General features: G+C 35.7%; 1 protein-coding gene across 1 annotated transcript in view; it reads right to left on the reverse strand.

Moving 5' to 3' along the window:
* The window catches only part of ABCA13 (ATP binding cassette subfamily A member 13), a 161774-nt gene that overhangs the window by 41638 nt on the left and 98261 nt on the right, over positions 1–21875 (reverse strand). The window contains exons 37-44 of the mRNA XM_071553007.1: positions 21635–21724; positions 21013–21085; positions 19184–19302; positions 18151–18238; positions 15172–15280; positions 3641–3695; positions 2813–2990; positions 117–232 (exon numbers count right to left, since the gene is read on the reverse strand). Of these exons, the coding sequence (XP_071409108.1) occupies positions 117–232; positions 2813–2990; positions 3641–3695; positions 15172–15280; positions 18151–18238; positions 19184–19302; positions 21013–21085; positions 21635–21724 (828 nt within the window). The remainder of the gene's footprint in view (positions 1–116; positions 233–2812; positions 2991–3640; positions 3696–15171; positions 15281–18150; positions 18239–19183; positions 19303–21012; positions 21086–21634; positions 21725–21875) is intronic.

Genomic DNA, 21875 nt, shown 5'->3' on the forward strand with positions numbered 1-21875 from the left:
TAATCATTTACAAAGAGAGAAAACCATGCATCCAGCAGCAGGTGCAAACTATGTCTAAAGATTTCTCTTTGTTTCTTAGAAGCTGTAATTCCATAGTAGCATTTCCAATCACATACCCAAAGAGTATCAGCAGGAGAACAGTGGCTGCCAAGTTCTTTCGGAAAGTGAAGGCTGATAGCTGGAAGGCACTAATAACACCAACACACAGGGTGACTGGAACCATGTAAAACAGCTAGAAACAGAAGAAAAAAGGCACTGAGCAGGTATCTCTCACTCGTCTTCCTTAATTTGCATAGAAGGACTACACAAATTAAGTTTTCTATATTTGCAATATAATTAGACAATATAAATTAGGAAGAAGTAGGCAGAAGAGCTCAGAGATTTCGTAGTCCACTCTTGCTGTGAAACTGTCCACTACACATGAAACAGCCTGACAAGATAAAATCCAACTACAGAATATTCCTCTTAATTCTATTTCTATTGACCTTTCCAGTACATCCATTTAACAAGTTAACTCTTCGAGGTGATGAGTCCATGTAGGACTATTGCTCCAAAACATCAAATTACCCTGTGAATACAGAGGCTTGGATTCAGAAACAGCAGTTTCACTGATTGGTGCTTCAGTCATAGGAGAATAGTAAGGATACAGTTTTAAAAGAGACTTAATGAAGGACCATGTGTTGATGAAGCAAATGAAACTTTTATTGGGAATGGACACAATATGTAGAAAAGTTACAGCCACTAGGCACCAGGGAAAGCAGTTTCTCTGTTTAGTTTCTTGACATAATGGTAACCAAATACTTAAGGAGGGGCAGGATGGGATTGGTACAGGGGATTCATACCCAACTATTCAAGAGAGAGGGGTTCTGCTTGCAACTAGCAATGTCAAGGTATGAAAATCAGTGCTCAGTTGCATTCTCAGTGTCTGCCTGCTCTGTGTGCTGAACCTGAGCTCATTAGGGCAGTGACTGCCTGCATTTCTGCTTGTATATTTAGCTTTGTCTTACTATAACTGAGATGCTGAGATGCTACTGCACTAGAGAAAAAAAAACCAGGTCTAGCTAAATATTCAGTGTAGAAGAACAACATCCTTACTGTTAAAATTGGGCTTTCACCCTGAAATACAATGACAACCTGTTCCAAACCAGAGGCCGTTACCTCTTTGCTACTGGGAAGAGAGAAAATTTTTTAAGAGAAGGGCAATGGAGTAAAATGTAGATGGATGCAATGTCCTCATCTTGTTCACAGTGTACCTTTTCAATGCCATATACAAATATCATATAATATCACTCCACAGATTTACGTTTCAGTTATCCTGAAGCTGTTTAAAAAATGTGGTAGGGAAGTCCCAAAGCGTTTGAGTTCCAGTATGTTTCAGCAGACCTGGGACTTCAGGCTATAAATAAATAAATTAAAATAAAATTCTATTGGAAATCTTACCCTGAAAGCATGGTGTATTACAAAAGTTGGGCATGTACAAATAAAACAACTTTAATTTTGCCCCTCTAGTGACACAAGCTTAATCTGTACAAAATCCCTCTATTTGTCTTTAAATTTTCTTAGCACTTACATATTTTCCATTTGTTGAACACAGTAATGAATACCATTCACCTGTATAAATAGAGTAAGAACATCCTGATTCTCATGAGAGCAATTTCATAAATCAAATACTTCTGCAGGCCTAGTAAAGATTGTGCTACCAATAATACAGGAAACAGCCTGTAATACTTCACATACGTAGAGGGATTTAAAATTTGACAGTTCATATATTCATGTGTTCCATGTCCCTAAATGATCTGCAGCACAATTAGCATTTAGAGCAGTGTCTGTTCTTTCCCAGATCATGATTGATCATGCAGTACTGTGTAGAATTTGTGAGAACATTTTGAGAGATTGGCAGAAAATAATGAGGAGTTGACTTTGCTGCACAAGGAGAAACTGAATGATGAAGGACTGAAGTTTTAACCAAGCCCTGTTATTTGAAATAGGACAAAAAAAATACCAAGATTGACTGGCCAAGTAAATAACATTTGGAGAAATGTGCTCTTATCTCAAGATTGCTCAAGTATGAAAATTCTGATTTCGAGCACGGATGAGTGAAGATCTAATGTTTCAGAATTATAATAGTCTGAATGAAAACAGTGTTCCAAAAAGTCTGTTCCTGACCTGGGTACCATAGAATCATTTAGCTTGGAAAGGACCTTAAGAACATCAAGCCCAATCATTAATACAGCAAATGCCAAGTCCACCACTAAACTGTGTCCCTAAGTACCATATCTACACATCTTTTAAATACCTCCAGAGATGGTGACTCCACCACTTCCCTGAGCAGCCTGTTCTAAGGCTTGCCAGAAATAAAAGGTACCAATTAAAAGTTTCTCTCATATTATCCACAACAACAAACAACATGATCATCCTTTAAAACAGATGACTACTATCCTCAGTTTTCTCCACTAATCTGAAAGATTTTGCCAGTGGCACCACAAAGCTGAGAAACTCTTGCTATGACCTGCTGTGTTGAAGATTCTCTCTGTCTAGGTTGATTAGCCAACTTCCTTTTATTTGTAAAATGGTGTACATACCTAAAGCTAGCAAATTACACTTCAGCTTTGGGAAGTAAAGAATGCAATATCTGCCCTGTATTAAAGTAGGAATGGTGTCCCAGTGCTTGTTAGCACAACAGCCAAGAGCTCTTGCTCTGAACAGTTCACATCTTATTCATGTATCTTGTGATCATATCTTATTTTGCTCATTTATGACAAACTAGTTAGAAATTTACACATGAACCCAGGTTGCCCCACATAATACATACCATGTCACAGCAGAAGTTAGCAAGCCAGTAAGTTTTGTAACCTAGGCCTGTGATGTGCTGCAAGCGTTTTGTGCCAGATACTCTGTCTTTCACTATGGCACTTCCGATGGACGCAGTAAGGATAGAAAAACCGAGCATGATACACAGTGCGACCCCACACTGGCGAACATTCTCCATTCTAGGGTAATAATGAAAAGGGTGTAATGAAAACACAACACAGTGGGGAAAAGGACCTCAAACATTAATGTTTTGTAGGCCAACTTCTTACCAAAACAAGGCTAGACATTAGGACCTTAATCATGTTTGCAAACACTATAGAGCACAGAATGGTTTTGCTTGGAAGGGACCTTAAAGATCACTTAGTTCCAACCCCGCCAGCCACAAGCAAGGTCAAAATATATTTCCACTGTCAACTTCTCACTAGAGAACAGGAACGAGGTGTGTTAAGTTACAAAACTGTACATACGTTACAGAGCACAGTGTGTGTTTAAAGTCTGAATAGTAATGTGAAGCTTTCACAAGTATTTTCTCTCTGCAGAAAATTAAAATTTAAACACTTGACAATCATTTGAAGCAGTTAACCTGTTTAAAACTGTCCTGACACAATCAGCATAAATTCAGTATTTTTCGCTACAAAATAATGAAACCATTTCTGATATAACAGTGGACTTGACAGACAGTCCACACTAGAAAATGCTTCACTCAACAGAACTGAATTGTGTCTGTCAAGTCATAACATCTATTCCATGCAACATAGATTCTTGATTTAATTGATAGTTTTGATTGTTTGCTCATTGCTGCTGTTACACTTTTTAAGAGTTTGCTCACATTTTGTCCTCATCCAGCAAGGCTCCTCCATATGGTTGGCTGTAGAGTGTTATCCCTGTAAAAATAAAAATAAATCATGAAATAGTAAATCCTGTATCAGGACTTCACCTTCTAAAGTACACTGTTGACACTTATTACACATTTGAAAGAAAAGGTTAAATTCTTAGTAATGAAGAGAAAGGGGTAAAGCACCAAGCTGCAAAACCAAATACTGTCTCCTGTTAAGTGTCATTGCCAGAGTTTGGATCCATCAAAAATGTATGAATAAACATAAGTAATAGATGTTTTTATTAATTCTGCATTTCAGAAATCGATTCAATAATGTTGTCTATTGCTGCAGAATCTACATCACAGAAGAGACCAAATACAAAACCTAAAGCAGAATTTGTTCGTGAATTTCTTCTGGAGGAAGGTAGGTTGTTACTTCAATTTATAGACTTGGTTTACATTTTAGATTAGATTTTTTAGCAAATTTTAGATTGCTGATGTTTTGCACAGAAAAAAAAGGTAGTTCACAAAAAAAACCAAACCCAAAAATACACCAAAAGACAAAAACAACCCTCAAACAAACAAAAAAAAAAACCCAACACATCAGAAAACTCACACCTCGGACTAAAACTGTAGGCTTTTTAAACATACCTAGTTTTGGGAGACCAAGAAAAATCCTGAGTAGGCAATGCGTTTTTAGACTGATTTTGGTATGTTGTGCAACAAACATGTAGCAATCTAGCAAAATGAACTATATCCTTTTGCTTCTCTCTTTTCAAGCAAAAGAAGAAAAGTTGGGGGAGGGGGGAATGGTACAAAACATTGACAGCACAAAAGCTGCTGTTCAAGTGGTCTTGATGATGTTCATGACTTATTCCTGCATGTGCGCCTGAGAGGTGAGCAGTTGTGCTGGTTTTGAGTGGGGTGGAGTTACTTTTCTTCACAGTAGCTGGTATTGGGGGTATGTTTTGGATCTGTACTGGAAACACTGTTGGAAACACGGGGACATTTTAGCTGTTGCTGTGCAGCACTTAGAAAGGCTTCTCACCCCAACCCACCAGCAAGGGGGCTGAGAGTATACAGGGAGTTGGGAGGGGACACAGCCAGGATAGACAACGTCAACTAACCAAAGGGACATTCCATATCATATGGTTCCATGCTCACCATGTAAAATGGGGGAAGAACAGGAAGATGTTCAGAGTGATGGCATTTGCCTTCCCAAGTCACTGCTAGGCATGTTGGAGCCCTGCTCTCCTGGGAATGAATGAGCACCTGCCTGCCTAGGGGCAGAGGTGAGTGAATTCCTTGTTTTGCTTTGCTTATGTGCATGGCTTTTGCTTTACCTATTTATCTGTCTTTATTTCAATCCATGATTTTTCTCACTTCTAATATTCTTTCCTCCATCCACACTGGAGGAGAGTGAATGAGTGGCTGTGTGGGTGGGGCTTAGGTTAAACCACAATGCCAGCATTATTTGATTACAGTATCTGAAAAATCTATACTCTGTTCCAAATCAAAAAGAAGCCTTGATCCTAACAGCAATTATAATCTTTCCAGTATCTTTGGTAAAGAAACAAATTGTTGGTAGCCTTAGATGGACTCTGCTGGGCACCACTTAATAGAACACACTTTGTCATATTTTGTTAGAGTACAGATCTATAAAGATAAAAAATGTCTTCATCCTAATAAAAGGAGCAAGTACACATTTATTTTTGTTCCTTTAATATTTCATTGCTCATCTTCAAGTCAAAGTAAGCTAAACATCACTAAATCACTGCATGGTAAAAAGCTGAACAGCAGAGGATGATGGTTAACTTGCACAAAAACTAGCACAAGGTAAAGATTTTTCAAATAACAGCTAAATGCTGTACACTGAAGCCCAGTGGTAGTTAGAAAAACAAGAGATTCAAGCTAATAAGGTTTTGATTTCTCACTAGTAGATATATCTGCTATTTGCAAAAGTCTTTCATGTCATTTTTCCAGAGATCTTTAAAATTTTCCTTTGTTTTTCTTTTACACCATTATTTTTTTAAACAATTGCTGCCATTTGTTCTGAAACAAAACTGGCATATCAAAGGAAATTTTTTACCACTGAAGCCAAGTATTAGCCAAAATTCCATTTATGTAAAAGCAAAACAGCACGACAGAGAAAAACTTAGTTCCAGGAAAGTTTTTCTAAGCTGTTTTAATGGTTGAATAAAAATGTATGCATTAGAAAAAATAAGCATAGAATCATATCAGGATCACAAAGTCCAACTCCTAGCTCTGCACAGAACACCCCAGGAGTCACACCATCTACCTCAGAGCATTGTTCACATGTTTCTTGAATTCTGTCAGGCTTGGTGCTGTGACCACTTCCCTGGGGAGCCTGTTCCACTGCCCAAACACCCTCTAGGTGAAGGACGTTTTCCTAAGACCTTACCTAAACCTTCCCCAACACAAATTCAGGCCATTCCCTTGGGTCCTGCCACTGGTCATGAGAGTGAAGAGATTCGTTCCTACCCCTTCTTTTTCCCCACAAGGAAGTTGTAGACCTCAGTTTCCTCTTCCCCAGGCTGAACAGACCAAGTTACCTCAGTCGCTCCTCATACAGCTTCCCCTCCAAATCCTTCACCATCCTCATGGCCCTCTTTTGGATGCTCTCCAATAGCTTAATGTCTTTTTTATATTGTGGCACTCAAAACTGCACACAGTATTCCAGGTGAGGCTGTCCCAGTGCAGAGCAGAGTGGGACAATCCCCTGCCACAACTGGTGATGCTTTGTCTGATGCCCCCAAGGACATGGTTGGCCCCTCCTGCTGCCAGGGCGCTGCTGGCTCATGTTCAACTTGCCATGGACCAGGACCCTCGGGTCCCTTTCTATGGCACCACGCTCCAGCCTCTCATTCCCTGATCTATACACACAAGCACAATTGACCCAACCCAGGTGCAGAATCTGGAACTTGCCCTTGTTAAACTTCAAATGGTTGTTGATTGCCCATCTGTCTGATTTTTTGAGGTCTCTTCATACGGCCTCTCTGCCCGAGGGAGTCGACAGCTCCTCCCAATATAGTGTCATTGGCAAACTTACTTAGCATTCTTGACTTTACTTCACAGTACCTGAAAGCTTTTGGAAAATGGGAATCCTGATAATTTGAGAAGCACTAAAACAAGAAGCTAACAGGATGAAATATACTTGTACTTACTACTGATCAGCTAAATTGGCAAAGAGCAAAAATATGTCTTCCAGGCCTTCTCTCTCATGAGAAGCCAAAAAATTAGAGCCATAAAACTTGGTCATGAGAAAAGTTCTAGTCACAGAGGATCTTCCCACAAGTGTCAAAGTCTTGCCTTCATGATCAGTGATTTGAATGTTCTGACCAGGCTGTCTTACTCCAAGGTTCAGATGCCAGAATTCTTACAGCAAAATCACTCCAGCTAAGGGGTTGTATTTTTAGAGATTGCAAATGTTAAAATGCTGCTCATGATCAGGAATTGCGAAGACTTGAAGACCTGTAAGTCACATCATTTTTCTCAAAGTTGTCAGACAGGTAAACCTGTCACATGGACTCTGATAGGGAAATATTGCCCATAAAGTGTCCAGTAGGATCTTTACACAAATTCAGAAAGACTTTCCACTATATTCCATTAACTAATCAGGACTGATCTGAACTGTAGCCCTTTGCTCAACTGCTATTAACCCTCTGCTGTATTCAATGAGAAGAAAATGTACTAGCAAAACCAGAGCTATGAATCCAGGCTTGTGCCATTTTCTGTGAATTCATGCTTATAAATTTAGGCTTGCCCACTTGTATATTTAGGGAACCTAGTCAATAAATTTTATAGAATATCATCTGCACTACTGAAACTTTTCAGGGAATTAATGAAACATTCAAAACATAATGACAAAAATACATCAAATATTTTACAAGGAACACTTAATGTCTCTGAAGGTAATCTCTCTCCTGAAATCATCATGGCCTGCTGAAGAGCATCTCAAGAGGGAACTAACAAAAATTTTAGATTATTGCATTGGTATTAAAAAAAAGTCTACAGCAGTTGACTTGGGTTCCATACAAAGAAATGCTCTGCTATATCTTTCTAGCACAGAAGAAACAGACAGTCAAACATGACATTAAATGGGATAATGTTCCCTGTCGTACTGTATCATACAATACTGATCAAAAAGCAAATTGAACTGAATTAACATCCTTCAGTGAAAGAGTCACAAAAACTAATCACAATTCTTAAAAGTAGCAACCATTTTCTACAGTCAATTTTCATTCAAACCATGTAGAAGAAAAAAAAAAACTGCATTTTTTTTTTAAATTTGCATATAGAACTGAATTTAGTTTCCCAGGGTTGCTGAATAACAAGTAACCCAAATATGACTGTGCTAAGCTAAGTTTGGTTGTATTTAGAATTCAAAATTCTATCAATGCATTAAATATAATGCTTGCCTTTCATTCATTATTTGAAATTGTTTTGATTAGTCTGGAGCATGAGGTTCTGAATTTGCTACTATTTTAGAATAATGATTTCTGTCCCCCACCCCATTGTCAAAAAATAGGTGGTTAAATTATATGAAGCAAATTAACTGACTTGTAGTTCACAGAGGAAAAAAGTTCCCTTGAACTTAAGAAGTTAGAAACTATTTTCCAATAGCAGAATAAACCAACAAAATTAATAATATATGGTACTTGCTAGCATGTGTGGGTTTTTTAATTAAAACAAACCCTTTCATATGCTTTTGTACCCTATCCCATCCTAAATTTCTTCTACCTACCTAGACCATCTTTTTTACATATATCTCTGTCCCAATACAGCTGTTAACATGATGTAAAATGCACCTATTGATATTTTCTTGCCTTTATATGCCTTCTTATTATGTGAAGCTGCTATAATGAGGCTCATTAAGTTGAAAACTAACCACCATCTTTGAGGACTTAAAAACCATAAATGACATATAAACCAAGAAGTATTAAATTATAAAGCTACTATTAAACATATGCTTCTGGTGTTTATGCAAAGGTTTTTTAAAGGATTGTACTTGCAAGCTTTGTGCGAACAGCTCTTTGGGCAAATTTTACCAGATCAGTATTCACAAGGGAAAAGCAAGACAGGCAATAACAACAAATATGACATGATTCAGCACTAACTCTGTCTGCTCCTTTTCATACATTTCTCAGTATAAAAATTATTTCTTCCACAGCTACAGATTGTCATTATATTCTCCTAACTTAACTCCAAGCAGAATTTTTTCTATTGTCCTAAAACTGTAAATCCTTCATCTGTACCCTCAGCTTGCAGTTGGCCAAATTATTTTTACAGTCATCATACAGGCTTCTGTATGGGCACAGGTGAAAAATTGTGATAGACTCCCATTCCAACCTTTCCTAAACTGTGCACAAGCAATTCAAGAACTAGAAAAACTGTCAACCTGGAGAATCTTGTCCTATATCAGGGCTTTAATATTGTATTCAGAGAGTATGTGAACACCGTGGTGCAAGTCATTCTTAGATCTTTTAACTGATCCTAAGGAGTTTTAGATTTTTTTTATTTTTTCATTTTTATAGAAGTTAGAAGTACTTGTAACTGTAGTAAAAGGGATATTTAGTGTCTTAATATTTCTAACAGCTGAAGTTCAATGTTTATATATGCCAATCTCTGCCACATATCAATGGCTCAAATTCTTTTACTTGTTTAGACTCTCTTCAAGGCAGAAAGCTGAAGAAAATCAGAAAAGCCTGCAGAATGAAACATAAACATGAGCCAACAACTTTGGGTCTAAGAACACTGGAAAAGCTCCATGAGCCCTATGTGTGCTGAGGAAAATTATGAAAAGAGACCCCTGACTCAAATCCTGAGGAGATGTGACCAGGGGAACAATGGGGCTGGACTGAGAGATGCGTGAACTGGGGATTGGGTAGACAATATTATAAAAATCTTCTCAAATATAAAAATGAAGAGCTTCCAAAATGAGAGGCACTATTTTCTCGATTAGAGTGGGCAAAGAGGAAGGTATCTCAAAGAAAGAAACACGTCTGTATGCAAGTTAGTTGATATATCTGTGCATGTGTAATTCCAAAAAGGAATGAATCCAGACGTCAATCGCAATAGAGAGCACAAGCAGCAAGTTATTTTGGCAATGTATTTTGTTAGCCGCTTCTCAGCTTTCTTTTTCTTTCTTTCCTCAGTTGCTTTGCCTATGGTTAACTACATTTTTTGGTGTATAATTTTTCCTTTTTTTCTTCCTCCTTTTTTTTCTTTCATTAAAGTAAAAAGCTCAGTTGTCATGTCTTGTGTTGCCCAATTAAAGACTTTACACAACTGAGAACAAGGGCATTTTTACCAGTCCTGCAAGCCCCATCAAAAAAAGGTGGTAGGAGAAGTCAGACCTTTGCAGTTTAACTATAAATTTCAGGAATAACCCAGCTGGGGCCTGGGAGAGGAGTGTATTTACACTGGAAATGTCACCAGGAGCCCCTTGCTTCATGTTTAATAGTAAAGGAAGCAATAAACAAATTGTATCCTCTTCAGCTTTTACATGATTTCCCCTCAGTATTCTTCCTTCCAGAGTGCATGACCCTATTCCTTTCCTTACGTTGTTCTTGATTAAACTAAATTTAGATTCTAATGCGTTAAAACAGCATTCCCAATTTACTGAAGTAAGTTCTTAATAAAATTTTAGAAGCATTTAGAACAATCTCTAAAATAAAATAAAAATCCTTTTTCATTATGGATAGGAAAGTTCACAGGAAAAAGGAAAATGCATCCTCATTAGACATGCTTGACATGAGCAGCATCCTGCCCTGTTGCCTTTCAGGAGCTACACAACCCAAGACACCTTTCCCCATACCAACACCTTATTATCAGTCCGCAAACTGTGCCTTCAAGAGAAAGTGCTCTAGATCATCTATCTCACATGTAAACCATTTGATCATGTCTCAGAAAACAAAGGCATGTACAATTTGACATAACCTTAGAAACCTGGATGTTTCCATCCTGTAGCTTATTAAAGAACAGGAGGCACTGGTAGTCCAGCCCATCCCACCCAGGTGCAACTTTCTGCATAAACACATATTAGAAAATCTGAATCTTTTCGCTAAAAATGAGGAAAGTGATATGAACTCAGCAGTAATTTTTCAATATAGGTTGGAGAGATCTAGAGGAAGATCTTAAAGGTCTTCAAGTTTGTATGCCATCAGTCAGAGCTGCCTTTAGGTTTATTTTGTGGTTCTGCACTGCATTTTGAGTATGTCTGAACCTGTCTTTTGGCACTCCTTTGTAAACTGTCTCTTCTGCCATACTGAGTCTTGAGTACATAAATCAACTTGAATCTATGCTACTAATTCTAAATATCATGATTTTTATAGACTTGAATAGAAGACCATTCTTTCTTCATGCCAGACATTTATTTCAGATTAGAATAAAATAAAATAGTATGTCAAACAAAAATGGATGTACAACAAAATCTCTCTGTGAGAATTTAATAGTTATAACCATATTTCCATTTGTATAAAATGAGATGCTACTATTTACTGAAAATTACAATTTTTATTTTATGGAGTATTTCATAGGCAGCACCATCACTAATGGTGCCTATTTTATTTTCCCTCCACTAACTAGACATGGTTAAGAGGGTTCCACCCAAAAGCCATTTCAGTTTCCTTTGAAAGGAGGTATAAAGTTTAAATTTGCAAAGCATTCGGGGAACTATACAGGCACTTTCCAACAAGCCTCAGCTGAAAATGGGTCTCTTGATCCCTTCAGCTCTTTTGAAGAAGTGAATCTGAAATAAATGAGGATGCTATATGAATGCTTACAATGAGTCCTAGCATGAAAGGTTTAAAAAAAATCAATTACTTCAATAGGAATCCTGAAATGAGGCCACTATATTAAGACATTTATGTTCTTTGAGCAATAATGTAAGAACTTTTTTTTGACCACTGTACTTTACAGACATCATTATAGATGACTACCACTCCTTTTTTCTTTATATTGCCTTACCCTTAGAGGTAGGTAATAGTCCTTCCCCAATACTCCAGCACAATAAACACAGTGGCTCAACTGTGTATAGTTAGGTGTGAAAAATAACATTGTTTCACTTGATCAAAATTTCTACCTTAGGCTAAAGCAAAAAATATTTCCTTTTAGTATTTCATTGGTCTTATTTCATTATTCTATTAACTAATTGTAAGAATGCAGCATTTCAGAAAGCGATTAAAAAATGGTACTCGTGTAAGCTTGAAGGCCAGATACGGTTTGAAGAGATTTGACAAAAAACCAGTGCATCTCACCTTCTCTGCCAAAAAGTCTTCCTCACAAGTTTTTTAATTTATTAACATGTTCATTTTCATGATCTGCCACTGAATTTATAACCCACTACAAAACAAAATGCATTTGGTTTCCTTTCCCCTAAGACAGATGAACAGATTTTTCTTTCCCACAGTGGAATCACAGACTTACATGATGATAAAGCTAGAGGTGGCTATCCACCAGTAGAGAAATGAGATATTTTCATACAAGAAGTATTCATGAACTGCTGTTCCAAAAGAGACATATGATCCATTAGCTATGATAAACTGACATAAATCAATCTGGCTAACTTCTGTTGCTCCATCTAGTTACATGCACTTCCAGCTTGTGCACACATTTTCTTCAACCAACCATCCCACTCTTTACATAAAAAATACAAGAAAAAAACATTGTAACTTTCCAAGCATCCTCATAGAGTTTACCAATAATTCCATATGGGGTGGGAAAAAAAGAGAAATCTCTTCCCTTACATTTGAAAGGATTTGATGATCAGATTACACAACAGCAAACAGCAAGTCCTTTTTATCACCAAATAACTATAATTTTCTGCTCCTGCATGCTCAGTATGATTGTCAGTACTTGAACTGACAGAAAAAGAAACAATAATCACAATTCTTTTCAATTTTTTGATCAGATGCAAATCCCTAAGGATAAAATCAGTGCAAGGTGGAATATGTCCTCTGTATTCTTGAGTGAAAGCTCCTCCTTCAAACTTTCATATGAAATCTTAAGTCTAAATTTATCTTCACTGAAGAAAAGACATTAGACAAAAGTATTTAGCCTTCTCAGCTCCTTATTATCAAAAACCATCACAAACTTAGACCAGTGCTACTGATTCCCTGTGAAAGTTACTGGATCTACCTCTGTTGGCAAAGCAGGCACATGGTCTATAATAACTCTTCCCTTCTCTAGAGATCTTGGGAGAGTGCCAGCAGGGTTCATATTCAAGAACTACACATGGGATATAACTACTAAGGGAAAGGGTTCTTTAGTGTTGTGTGAGCATTTAAACAAGTTGTTGACCTCTTTCAAAGCTGCTTCAATATCATAGCTTCATTGTTGCTATTGTGGCAATGCCCTAACCTATTGCAGCAAGCTTCTCGCATTAAAGCAAGATTTTTTTTTTATTTTTTTTATTTTTTTGTGAAGGAAGAAGAGAATGTGCCCTTACAGTCCCTTTTCAAGGGTCAAATTATTTTTACATCTTACTTAAAAGTAGTACAGAATAGCTGGTTCTTTTGACAGGAAAAAGATATTCTGTGAAATAACTTGGCATTAATGAGAGTCAGAACTGCAAAGCTACACTTCTGCAACATTCTAACAAGCTACCTCACAGCAATTTCCAACAATATTCTGGAAATGACCCTCCTTATAAACAGAGTTTAGAAGAAAAAAAAAAGAAAACCAATACATTTCAGTGTTAAAAGGACTGCATGTAACAATTTTACTAACAAAAGCATATGAGTGGTTCTTCTCCATCGAAGCAGTATCCTTAAATAAGTGATAGTCAAAAGTCAAAGTGAACTGAGCTTAAGCACCCCAGATGGCACAGGAAAACTGCTGAGGTTTTTTTTAGAAATAAAATACAGAAATGTATGGGTCTCTACACAAAAAATATATATATATAGAAATATGTGTACACAAAGGTATATGTACACACAGATAGGTAATTTGGCCTCTCTTCCTAGGATTTCCATCACAGGTTCCTCTACATTATGCCTCAAGAGCATGATCAATCCATCTTTATTGCACTTCTCCAAAAGATGTACACATAAATAAAATGCTTTCTAGTTCTTAAACTCTACTTCTGCAGACAGCTAACACATTCTACCACAACATTGTATAATGAGTCTGTAGTTATACAGATGCCACTCCAAGACTTCAATTATTTCTTAAGCACTGTTTTGGTTATTGTGTTGTTTCTGTGTCACAGAACAACATAAAATAAAACACTTATGCAATCCTTGGGACAACTAAAATTTTCTCTGACTGTAATCGGGAAGGCAAACCATGATTCTCCATGATAGATATAAAAGAAAGGGTACTTAAATATTTAAGTTACATCATGGGATATCTAATGCTATGTTAAAAAAACTAGGCATCAGTACTATTCAAGAAGTAAAGCAAAAGTTGATTAAAAATTGATTTCTATTAAAAATGCTCATTACCTGATTTCACTTCATTCAAATTTTCTGCAGAAACACACTACCTTTGGTCTGTTCTCATAATTCATTTAGAAAAATAAAACTGCAGCCATCTTCAAAGCAAGGATTTACTCTTTTTTTGATTAACATTCCAGAAAGTTTTCTTCAAAAATTTCTATTTTCAGATTTCAGAATTCCTTCCCTGTTTTCACTTCTTTTGTCTTCTTCCTTCTTTCTTTATTATAAATGCACTGAAAATCATTTTACTATTACAGACAACCATCTTGCTTTTTCAAAAACTCTTAAAAATTGGTCATAGGCTGTTTTAAATTTCTGTAAATGAAATTCCTCTTTAACAAAACCTTAAGAATGAAGGTAAATGGAATGAACAGTCATTAACCTGACCTGTCAAGCCCAGATTTCAAACTAGATTTTCACATCCTAAAAATTCATTTGTGTTAACAGCTGAGTCTTTGGTTGCAGTCATTTTTTTTTAAAAATCAGTTCATAAAATTTTAATTTTAGCTAGTCCTTAAAAAATTCAGAGATTTCTGAATCAGAGAATTCAGATGTCAAATATATTAATGGCTCTTTTATCATGTATTATAATAAGATATAGCAGCCTCTCCTGTTCCTTTAGTAACAGAATGCCGTGAAACATCTCATTGCAGTATAAATTTACAGGATATTCAAGATTCACCATAGATATTTATTAGGGAGATATAGTAAAGTGCCAAAGAAGTTTTTAATCCATACTCTATTGTGCATTAATCATCCCATTTAAGCAAGTCCTAGCAGCAGTTTCACAGGGACTAACATCCCATGAGCAGCAAACCAATTTACACTTATTCCACAGGAATGTCTTTGTAAGAAACTCGTATGGCATAATGAGCTTTAAATTGAAATTTTACCTTACTGTGTACTACATTCTTCACACAAATTTCCTATGTAATTAAAATCTCCATTTTCCAATCCTCCCAAGAAATAAGACTCTTCAATCCTACTTTATACTATGAATAATTTTCATACTTGAAATTATTTTAGTTTAGTTAAAAATTACCATTCAAAACATATGAAAAAAATACAGAAAAGAGCTATTACCATACTCTCTCCAATCCACATTAGGAGGTAAATTCAGCCACAGAATGAAGTTATTTAGTTCATTTAAGTAGGATGGCAGTGAATGAAAACCTTTTTGGTTGTACCACACCTGGAAGTAAGAATGGAAATTGTAAATCAAAAATAAGTTGAATCTGAATGCTGATCTGAGACCTCACTTACCTTTAAGAATATCATAAATATATATAATTCTTTTGTTAGGACACCTATCTACATAAGAAAGTGAACCAGGCCGAACAGAATCAGTTAATTTGTACAGGTCTTTCAACAGTATACCACAGTTTATTTTCTATTATTGGAGCTGTACACCCAAGTTTATTAATAAATAAGATTCTCTGATTTAATGGAACAGTGTCCCCCTTCCTTTACACACGTTTGGCTGAACAAATAGAGGAAGAACAATGTGAAAATAACACTCACGAGTTTAACTAAAAGTACAAAAGGAGGAGTAAAACTAGTGTTAGAAGTGAAAAAATTATTGAAATTGAATTATCTAAATAATATCTGTATGCAACACACAGCACAAACTATTTAGGACAGAATATCCTAGAAAGTGAGATAAGGAAAGCATCAAGGAGGAACTGTTTACAAGGTGTATGAAACTATTCTATAAAGAACAAAGCTGTCTCCACCTTCAACAAGCAAGTATCAGTGTTTTTTAAGCATTGATATAGACAAACTTTGAGGCAGACAAGGCAAGCCAGTATCTCTGAAGAACACAGGAAAGCAATTCTTTCGTAACATATAATTTATCCTCAAATCAGGCAGAACCATGCTGACTTGAACAATGTACTGTAATTCACACTTGCATGTGCTAGAATCATTGCTGAGGGCTTGATATATCCCAAAACCAAACACACTGAGGTTAGAACTTTCCTGCAGTTAGAAATCAAGACTATTTATATATCCTGTTGCTGTTCACCGTAATGCCTTTGAACCTACATTATCCATGCTGAAGAACAGGTCAAATTACTATGTATCAGATGGCACATTTAAGCTCTTTCTTCTAAAGATTTGTGTCTTATTCAAAATTGTTTGCAAAGGTAAAATATTAAAAAAAAACCAACACGGAAATATATTAGTATCAGCTGAAATATCTTTCACCACATCAGATACAGGTTCTGTGAAGATGTGGTTTACATTGTTATATAACATTTAACTTGACGTTAATATTCCAGAATAAAGCTAGACTGACATTTCAACTAAGATTTGGCATATCAAGAAAAAAGGATGAGAAGGAGCAGAGAAATTTTCTAGAATGAATTGAATTTTACAGTCATTCTCTTCAAATGTAAATTTCTCATTTTCTTTCATACCAGTCTATGTAAATCATACATTCAGTCACTCATGAACAAGCCTGAAAGGTCAAAGTAAAAGTTTGGTCATTAATTACTGAAAGGTTAATGCAATTATTTGACATTGCATCAGTTGAAAGACACTTCCAGGAGGTATTTTAGATAACACAATGCCCTTTATGAATTTATTTCAATGTTTTGTTTGGGTCTGAAAAATGAAGCTTACTTATTAAAAGTATAATTATGATTTATCCCTGTCCTAATGGCAGGTGGAGCTCTATGTCAGATACATTTAAAAAAAAAATTAAAAAAAAGAGGAAGACCCTGACAAAAACCATAGTGCAAGCATATAAAAATGAGAGTGTAAAATGATTAAAGATACATAGGAAAAAACAACAGTCAGAAAAAACACATCTTACTGAAAACCTGTAGAACTTCAAATTTGAAATGAAGGATTGATAGAACTGGAGTTCAAAGCTATAAGAAATGCGGGATTAGAAAAGGGATTTAAAAATTATCAAAATGAATATATATATATTAGCTAGGATATGTATTTAAAATAGGGAGATTTTTAACAAAATTACATGGAAAAATCATTGGAAACAGGCAGTTATTTTGCAAAACTAAATGCAAAATGATATTAGATTGGAGAATACCTGTATGTTGTTTTAACACTTTGGCTAAAAATGGATTTTGGGATAGAGTTTATTTACACTGTTTCTAATATTCCTTTATTTTTATAAGAGTAAATAAAATCTATATTCCCATAAAACAATTTAAGGGCAGAAGAGTCTTTCTTTCATACTCAAATCTGGAATCTGGAAAGTCCACAGCTTTCCCTTAACAAATCTTCTTTGCTTTGAATACAAAAATAGAGACCCCTCACCAATATGCATCAATATTCATCTAATACTGCTGTTTCTCTACCCTTAATCCATCTACATTTGAATGGGTCTCCAAAGTCAGGAAAGAAGGATTATTCTAAGCACAACTGAAATAAAGGGGTTTTCCTTGAGGTCTTATGGCATGCAATGTATAGGTAAAGTATATCCATACTGCGAAAACTTGGGATGACACTTGAGACTAACATCAGTGCAGGAGATTTTATTTTCCTTGGAATATTTTAGAAATGTTCTTTTGAGAAAAGCGTAGTGTATTTGTTATGCAGAAATAGCTACACCTTGAAGATGTCTTGACTCTTAGGGGAACAGGGGAGAGAGAAATGTAGCAAAGCGAAGTATTCCTAGTGGGCACACAAAAAGCATCAAAATCAACCCATTTTCATGATGTTCAATGTGTTTTTGTCAATTCTGACATTAGCATTTTGAAGAAAACAAACAAAAAAAGTCTGGGCCCACTACCTAAAAAAAGGTTTTATAGGTGAGCTCAGCTGGACTCTGAAATAAGTTCACTGGAAAAAAAAAACAACAACAACAAAAAACCCAAACAAAAACAAAAGCTGTATCATTTGACTCATTTAAAATGATTTCTCAGAACACTTCAAAAATTATGAACAGAACAGTAGACTGTAATACATTGAGTGGTTTTCAGATTCTAAATGCAAGAATTTTATATAATGATTTATTATTTGTTAAGTGCTGTGAAGTTTGGAGCCTAAGTAAGGAATACATACATACAGATGTGCACACATACATGCAATCCTTACCTTAGCCAGAGGCTGAGATTTGGTTTTATTCAATTTGTTATCTTGAAGTTCAAACACCTTCCTCCCTCCAAAAGACCAACCACCATATCTGGTAGTAGAAAATAAAGTAACAAAAAGTTACCCGCAGTAAGCTTTGCAGTCTTTTCTTGCAAGGGTAAAACAGTGACAGCTACATTAGTGCTTTATTTTTCAACTGAAAGTAAAACCTCACCCCTCACAAACCTTTTAAAAAGGAGGGGATCAATATACTCTTGAATCAGGCAAACATTATTGGCTCTCTTCCAGCCAAGGGATTTCCATAGATAAGAATTTTTGCTTTCTGAAAGCTGACATCCCTGAGCAACAGAAGGTGTGTGAGCCAGTGAGGTATTACTGACTGCCAGGAGCATCTTAAACAGCTTGATTTCTTCCTATTCCGTTCATATTCTAGCTCAAATCTTTCCTCCTAGGAGGTTTACTTCTATTTATATCAAATCAGATGCACCCTTTTTTAATGCATAAGTGACTAATGCTTTCCTCTCCTTGATAAAATCATATATGGTCTAGTATTTGCCCTTATGTCACAGGCAGTGGTGGAGTTGTAAAGGCATTCAAGTAAACTTAAAAATACAGCAGATAACCTCTGTGGCTGGTATCACAGAATATGAAATATTGCCAGGGGCATGCCAGTCCTTTTTACTTCAAAGAAAATATTAATTGGAGCATAGTCACATCTATTGTATTGAGTCTCTGAGGAATGGAAATTATATTGTTCACCTGTTTAGATATGCATCTCTGAGATGCTGAAATAGCTCATTATGTGCCCAGAAAAGCCAGGGTATGCCTAGAGGCCATTGGCATGCAACGGCTGGAGGAAGTTCTGAGAAGTGACCATGAAGGGTGTTTCATGTTACTTTGAAATGTAGCCTTGGTAACAACCAACAGATAAAGGCAATTACACCTTATATTCTCTAGTGACATAGGTCTATGCTCTGTATCAGGAAGGACTGAAGGTTTCATACCCATAGGATAAGCAAAGGGTAAGCAAGGTTACCTTGTTTTGTTGGAAGGCCTCACTAAATACTCCTCCACAAGGAACCCTGAAAGATTATATAAAATATGTCCTTTCTTATTCTTTACATATGGAGCAGAGGTATTGAAACTTGGGCACATCTGAAAAACAGTATACATAAAATAAGTAAAGCATTCTTAAAAATCAGTGGCATTACATTTAGTAATATTTTTCGATTTTTGTGGGGATTTTACAGCATTTCTTTTCAATTGGATTTGCCTTTCTTGGGGTTGACAACTTTTCAATAAATTATGTATACCTTTATGTTTATAAGGCGTCTCAAATGACTGTCATCCATATGTTAGATCTATCTTGGATTTCTCTTGCAACCCTATTAGTCAGTTTGGAAAACATTAAAACTTGTATCTAAGTTTAGAAAGGTTTACAGCAATGAAAAAGGCAAGACTGCTATTTATTTGTTGTGCCTGAGGAGAAACACAAAATAGGCACCAGATAAATATGAGATGAAAGCAAAACTCTAATTGGTGTTACATGCTCCTAAAAATTTCATTGATGGACTGCAGAGAAGAATAAAGGAAGATGTCTTCTTATGATTCAGTGGGATATTTTCAAAACCAAAGAAAATAAGACAGATATTATTATCAGTTACTTCAGAAGCCTTATAAAATACATAAGGAATATCAACAGAAAAATTTTAACGCTTCTTTGACATCTAAGCCCTACAAAAGTAAAAAATTCACTCTTAGAGATTGCTCTTCCATAGCTCCCAGATACAGGTTCTGTCTCCACTGTCAAGTCACTTCTCTCCTTTGAAGTCTCATGGTTAATAGACCTCTCTCTGGGTGAGTTCCCACTCCTATTTTATAAAATCTTCTTGTATTTTTAGTATGCATCTCATTAGTATTAGAGGCAAAGTTATTCCTTGTCCAGAAAAGTATAGAATTAGTTTCCTCCGTCCACTTTTCCAAAAACTGTATTGCTGTGTTTCATATGCAACTCTTACACTAGATAGCTATATCTTTATGAAGAAAAAACTCATTTGATAGGATGGTCCCATTCAGGGAAATACATTTGGCACCTCAGCCACGGTTTCATGTTTTGTTTATTACTCAACTCAGAACAAAGCAGAAGGAAAACTCACCATCAAGAAGGTCAGAAATTAATTATATTTTTCAAAATCCTTTCTTTTCTTGAAAGCTGTTTTATTTGAATATAAAAAATCCAATACAAAACCAACCTCTAAATATTAATTTTCATTCATGTGTACATTCCCTGGTGGCTTCAATCAGCTAGGATCACCCTAACTTCCCTTTGAAAGTGGAATAATTTTAATGCTTATCTTCCAAATATTATAGAAATGTTATGTTTTAACCTTGTTTTACATGAGCTTCTCTTTTTTTTTTAAGAAATGCCTTATAACATATTTAAAATGAAGTTGCATCTGCTGAAAATAGTTCGGCCATCTCTTATCCTATTATTTCAGATCAATCTATAGCCATTCTAGTGCACATATATACATATTTGTATATCTATCTATATCTATATATGCACATATATACATATTTGTATATATGTGCATATATAGATATAGATAGATATAGATGATACAGATATAGATAGATAGATTAGATATAGATAGATATAGATATACAAGGAAATTGTGCAAGTTTTTGCCCTGAAGACGTAGCTCAAACTTTAGATGAAATGGGGAAATCTCCAGTCATACCAAAGCCAAGGCCCTGTGGGTTTGTTGCCTTGTTCCTTTCTCTAGCCCTTCTCAGCAGCCAGGGAATTAGAAGTAATACACACAGATATTTTTTCCATACATAAGTAAATACACAATGACATACCTCCTGTCCAGACACACATCCACACGAATCCAGGGGTGACATATTTTCAATCTGCCAACATGAATTATTTTTTCTAATGGGAATAAACATAACAAAAGAACAACCATCACATGAAAGGAATATATTTCTTAACAGCAGAAATCTGTAATGAGCAGATCTGGCATCCTGAACACCTTCTTAGTATTTTCCTGTAGTTGCAGCTGTGTCTAAAGTGATATAAATTGTACGCATTTGTAACAAATTGGATTCACTAAAAATATTTATATAAGCACCAAATGAGCTGCATGCCTTGTATTTGTAGCAACAACAAAAGCATGGTCATCACTGCATTCCTAAATTTGGAAATCTAGAATACTTCCTGAAAAATATAGTTATTATTGACTAACTTTCCTTCTTATGGACATTAGACATGATCACTGAGTTTTAAGCTATTTGGATCAGACCTTTAACAATGAAGCCTACTTTTATTCTATTACCTGGATATAGGTTACTTCATCAGAACAGATTTGTCATTTACTCCACACCACCAAGAAAACCTTAAGATAATCCACATTACACAGAAAAAAAATATTGAATTTACAATATTTACAACTAAGGAAATAGCTATGTTATTCACAATTACCGTTGTTGTGAATACATGCATGTGTGGTTCCAATCAGAGAAATATCCCAATAGAATCTGAGAAAGGTTTCCTAAGTTATCATCCTCAGTGCTGTTCAGAGTGGGCCATAGGGGCAAGGAGTAAGGCGGAAATAAAAAAAAAAAAAAAAAGACATGTTAATATGTCTAGTTCTATTAACCTTCACGCTCAAGGTCCTATGTGTTTACCAATAAATTAAAGGACTATAAAACCATGCATAGGC

Source organism: Pithys albifrons, chromosome 4 (assembly GCF_047495875.1).
Source record: "Pithys albifrons albifrons isolate INPA30051 chromosome 4, PitAlb_v1, whole genome shotgun sequence".
NCBI lineage: Eukaryota > Metazoa > Chordata > Aves > Passeriformes > Thamnophilidae > Pithys > Pithys albifrons.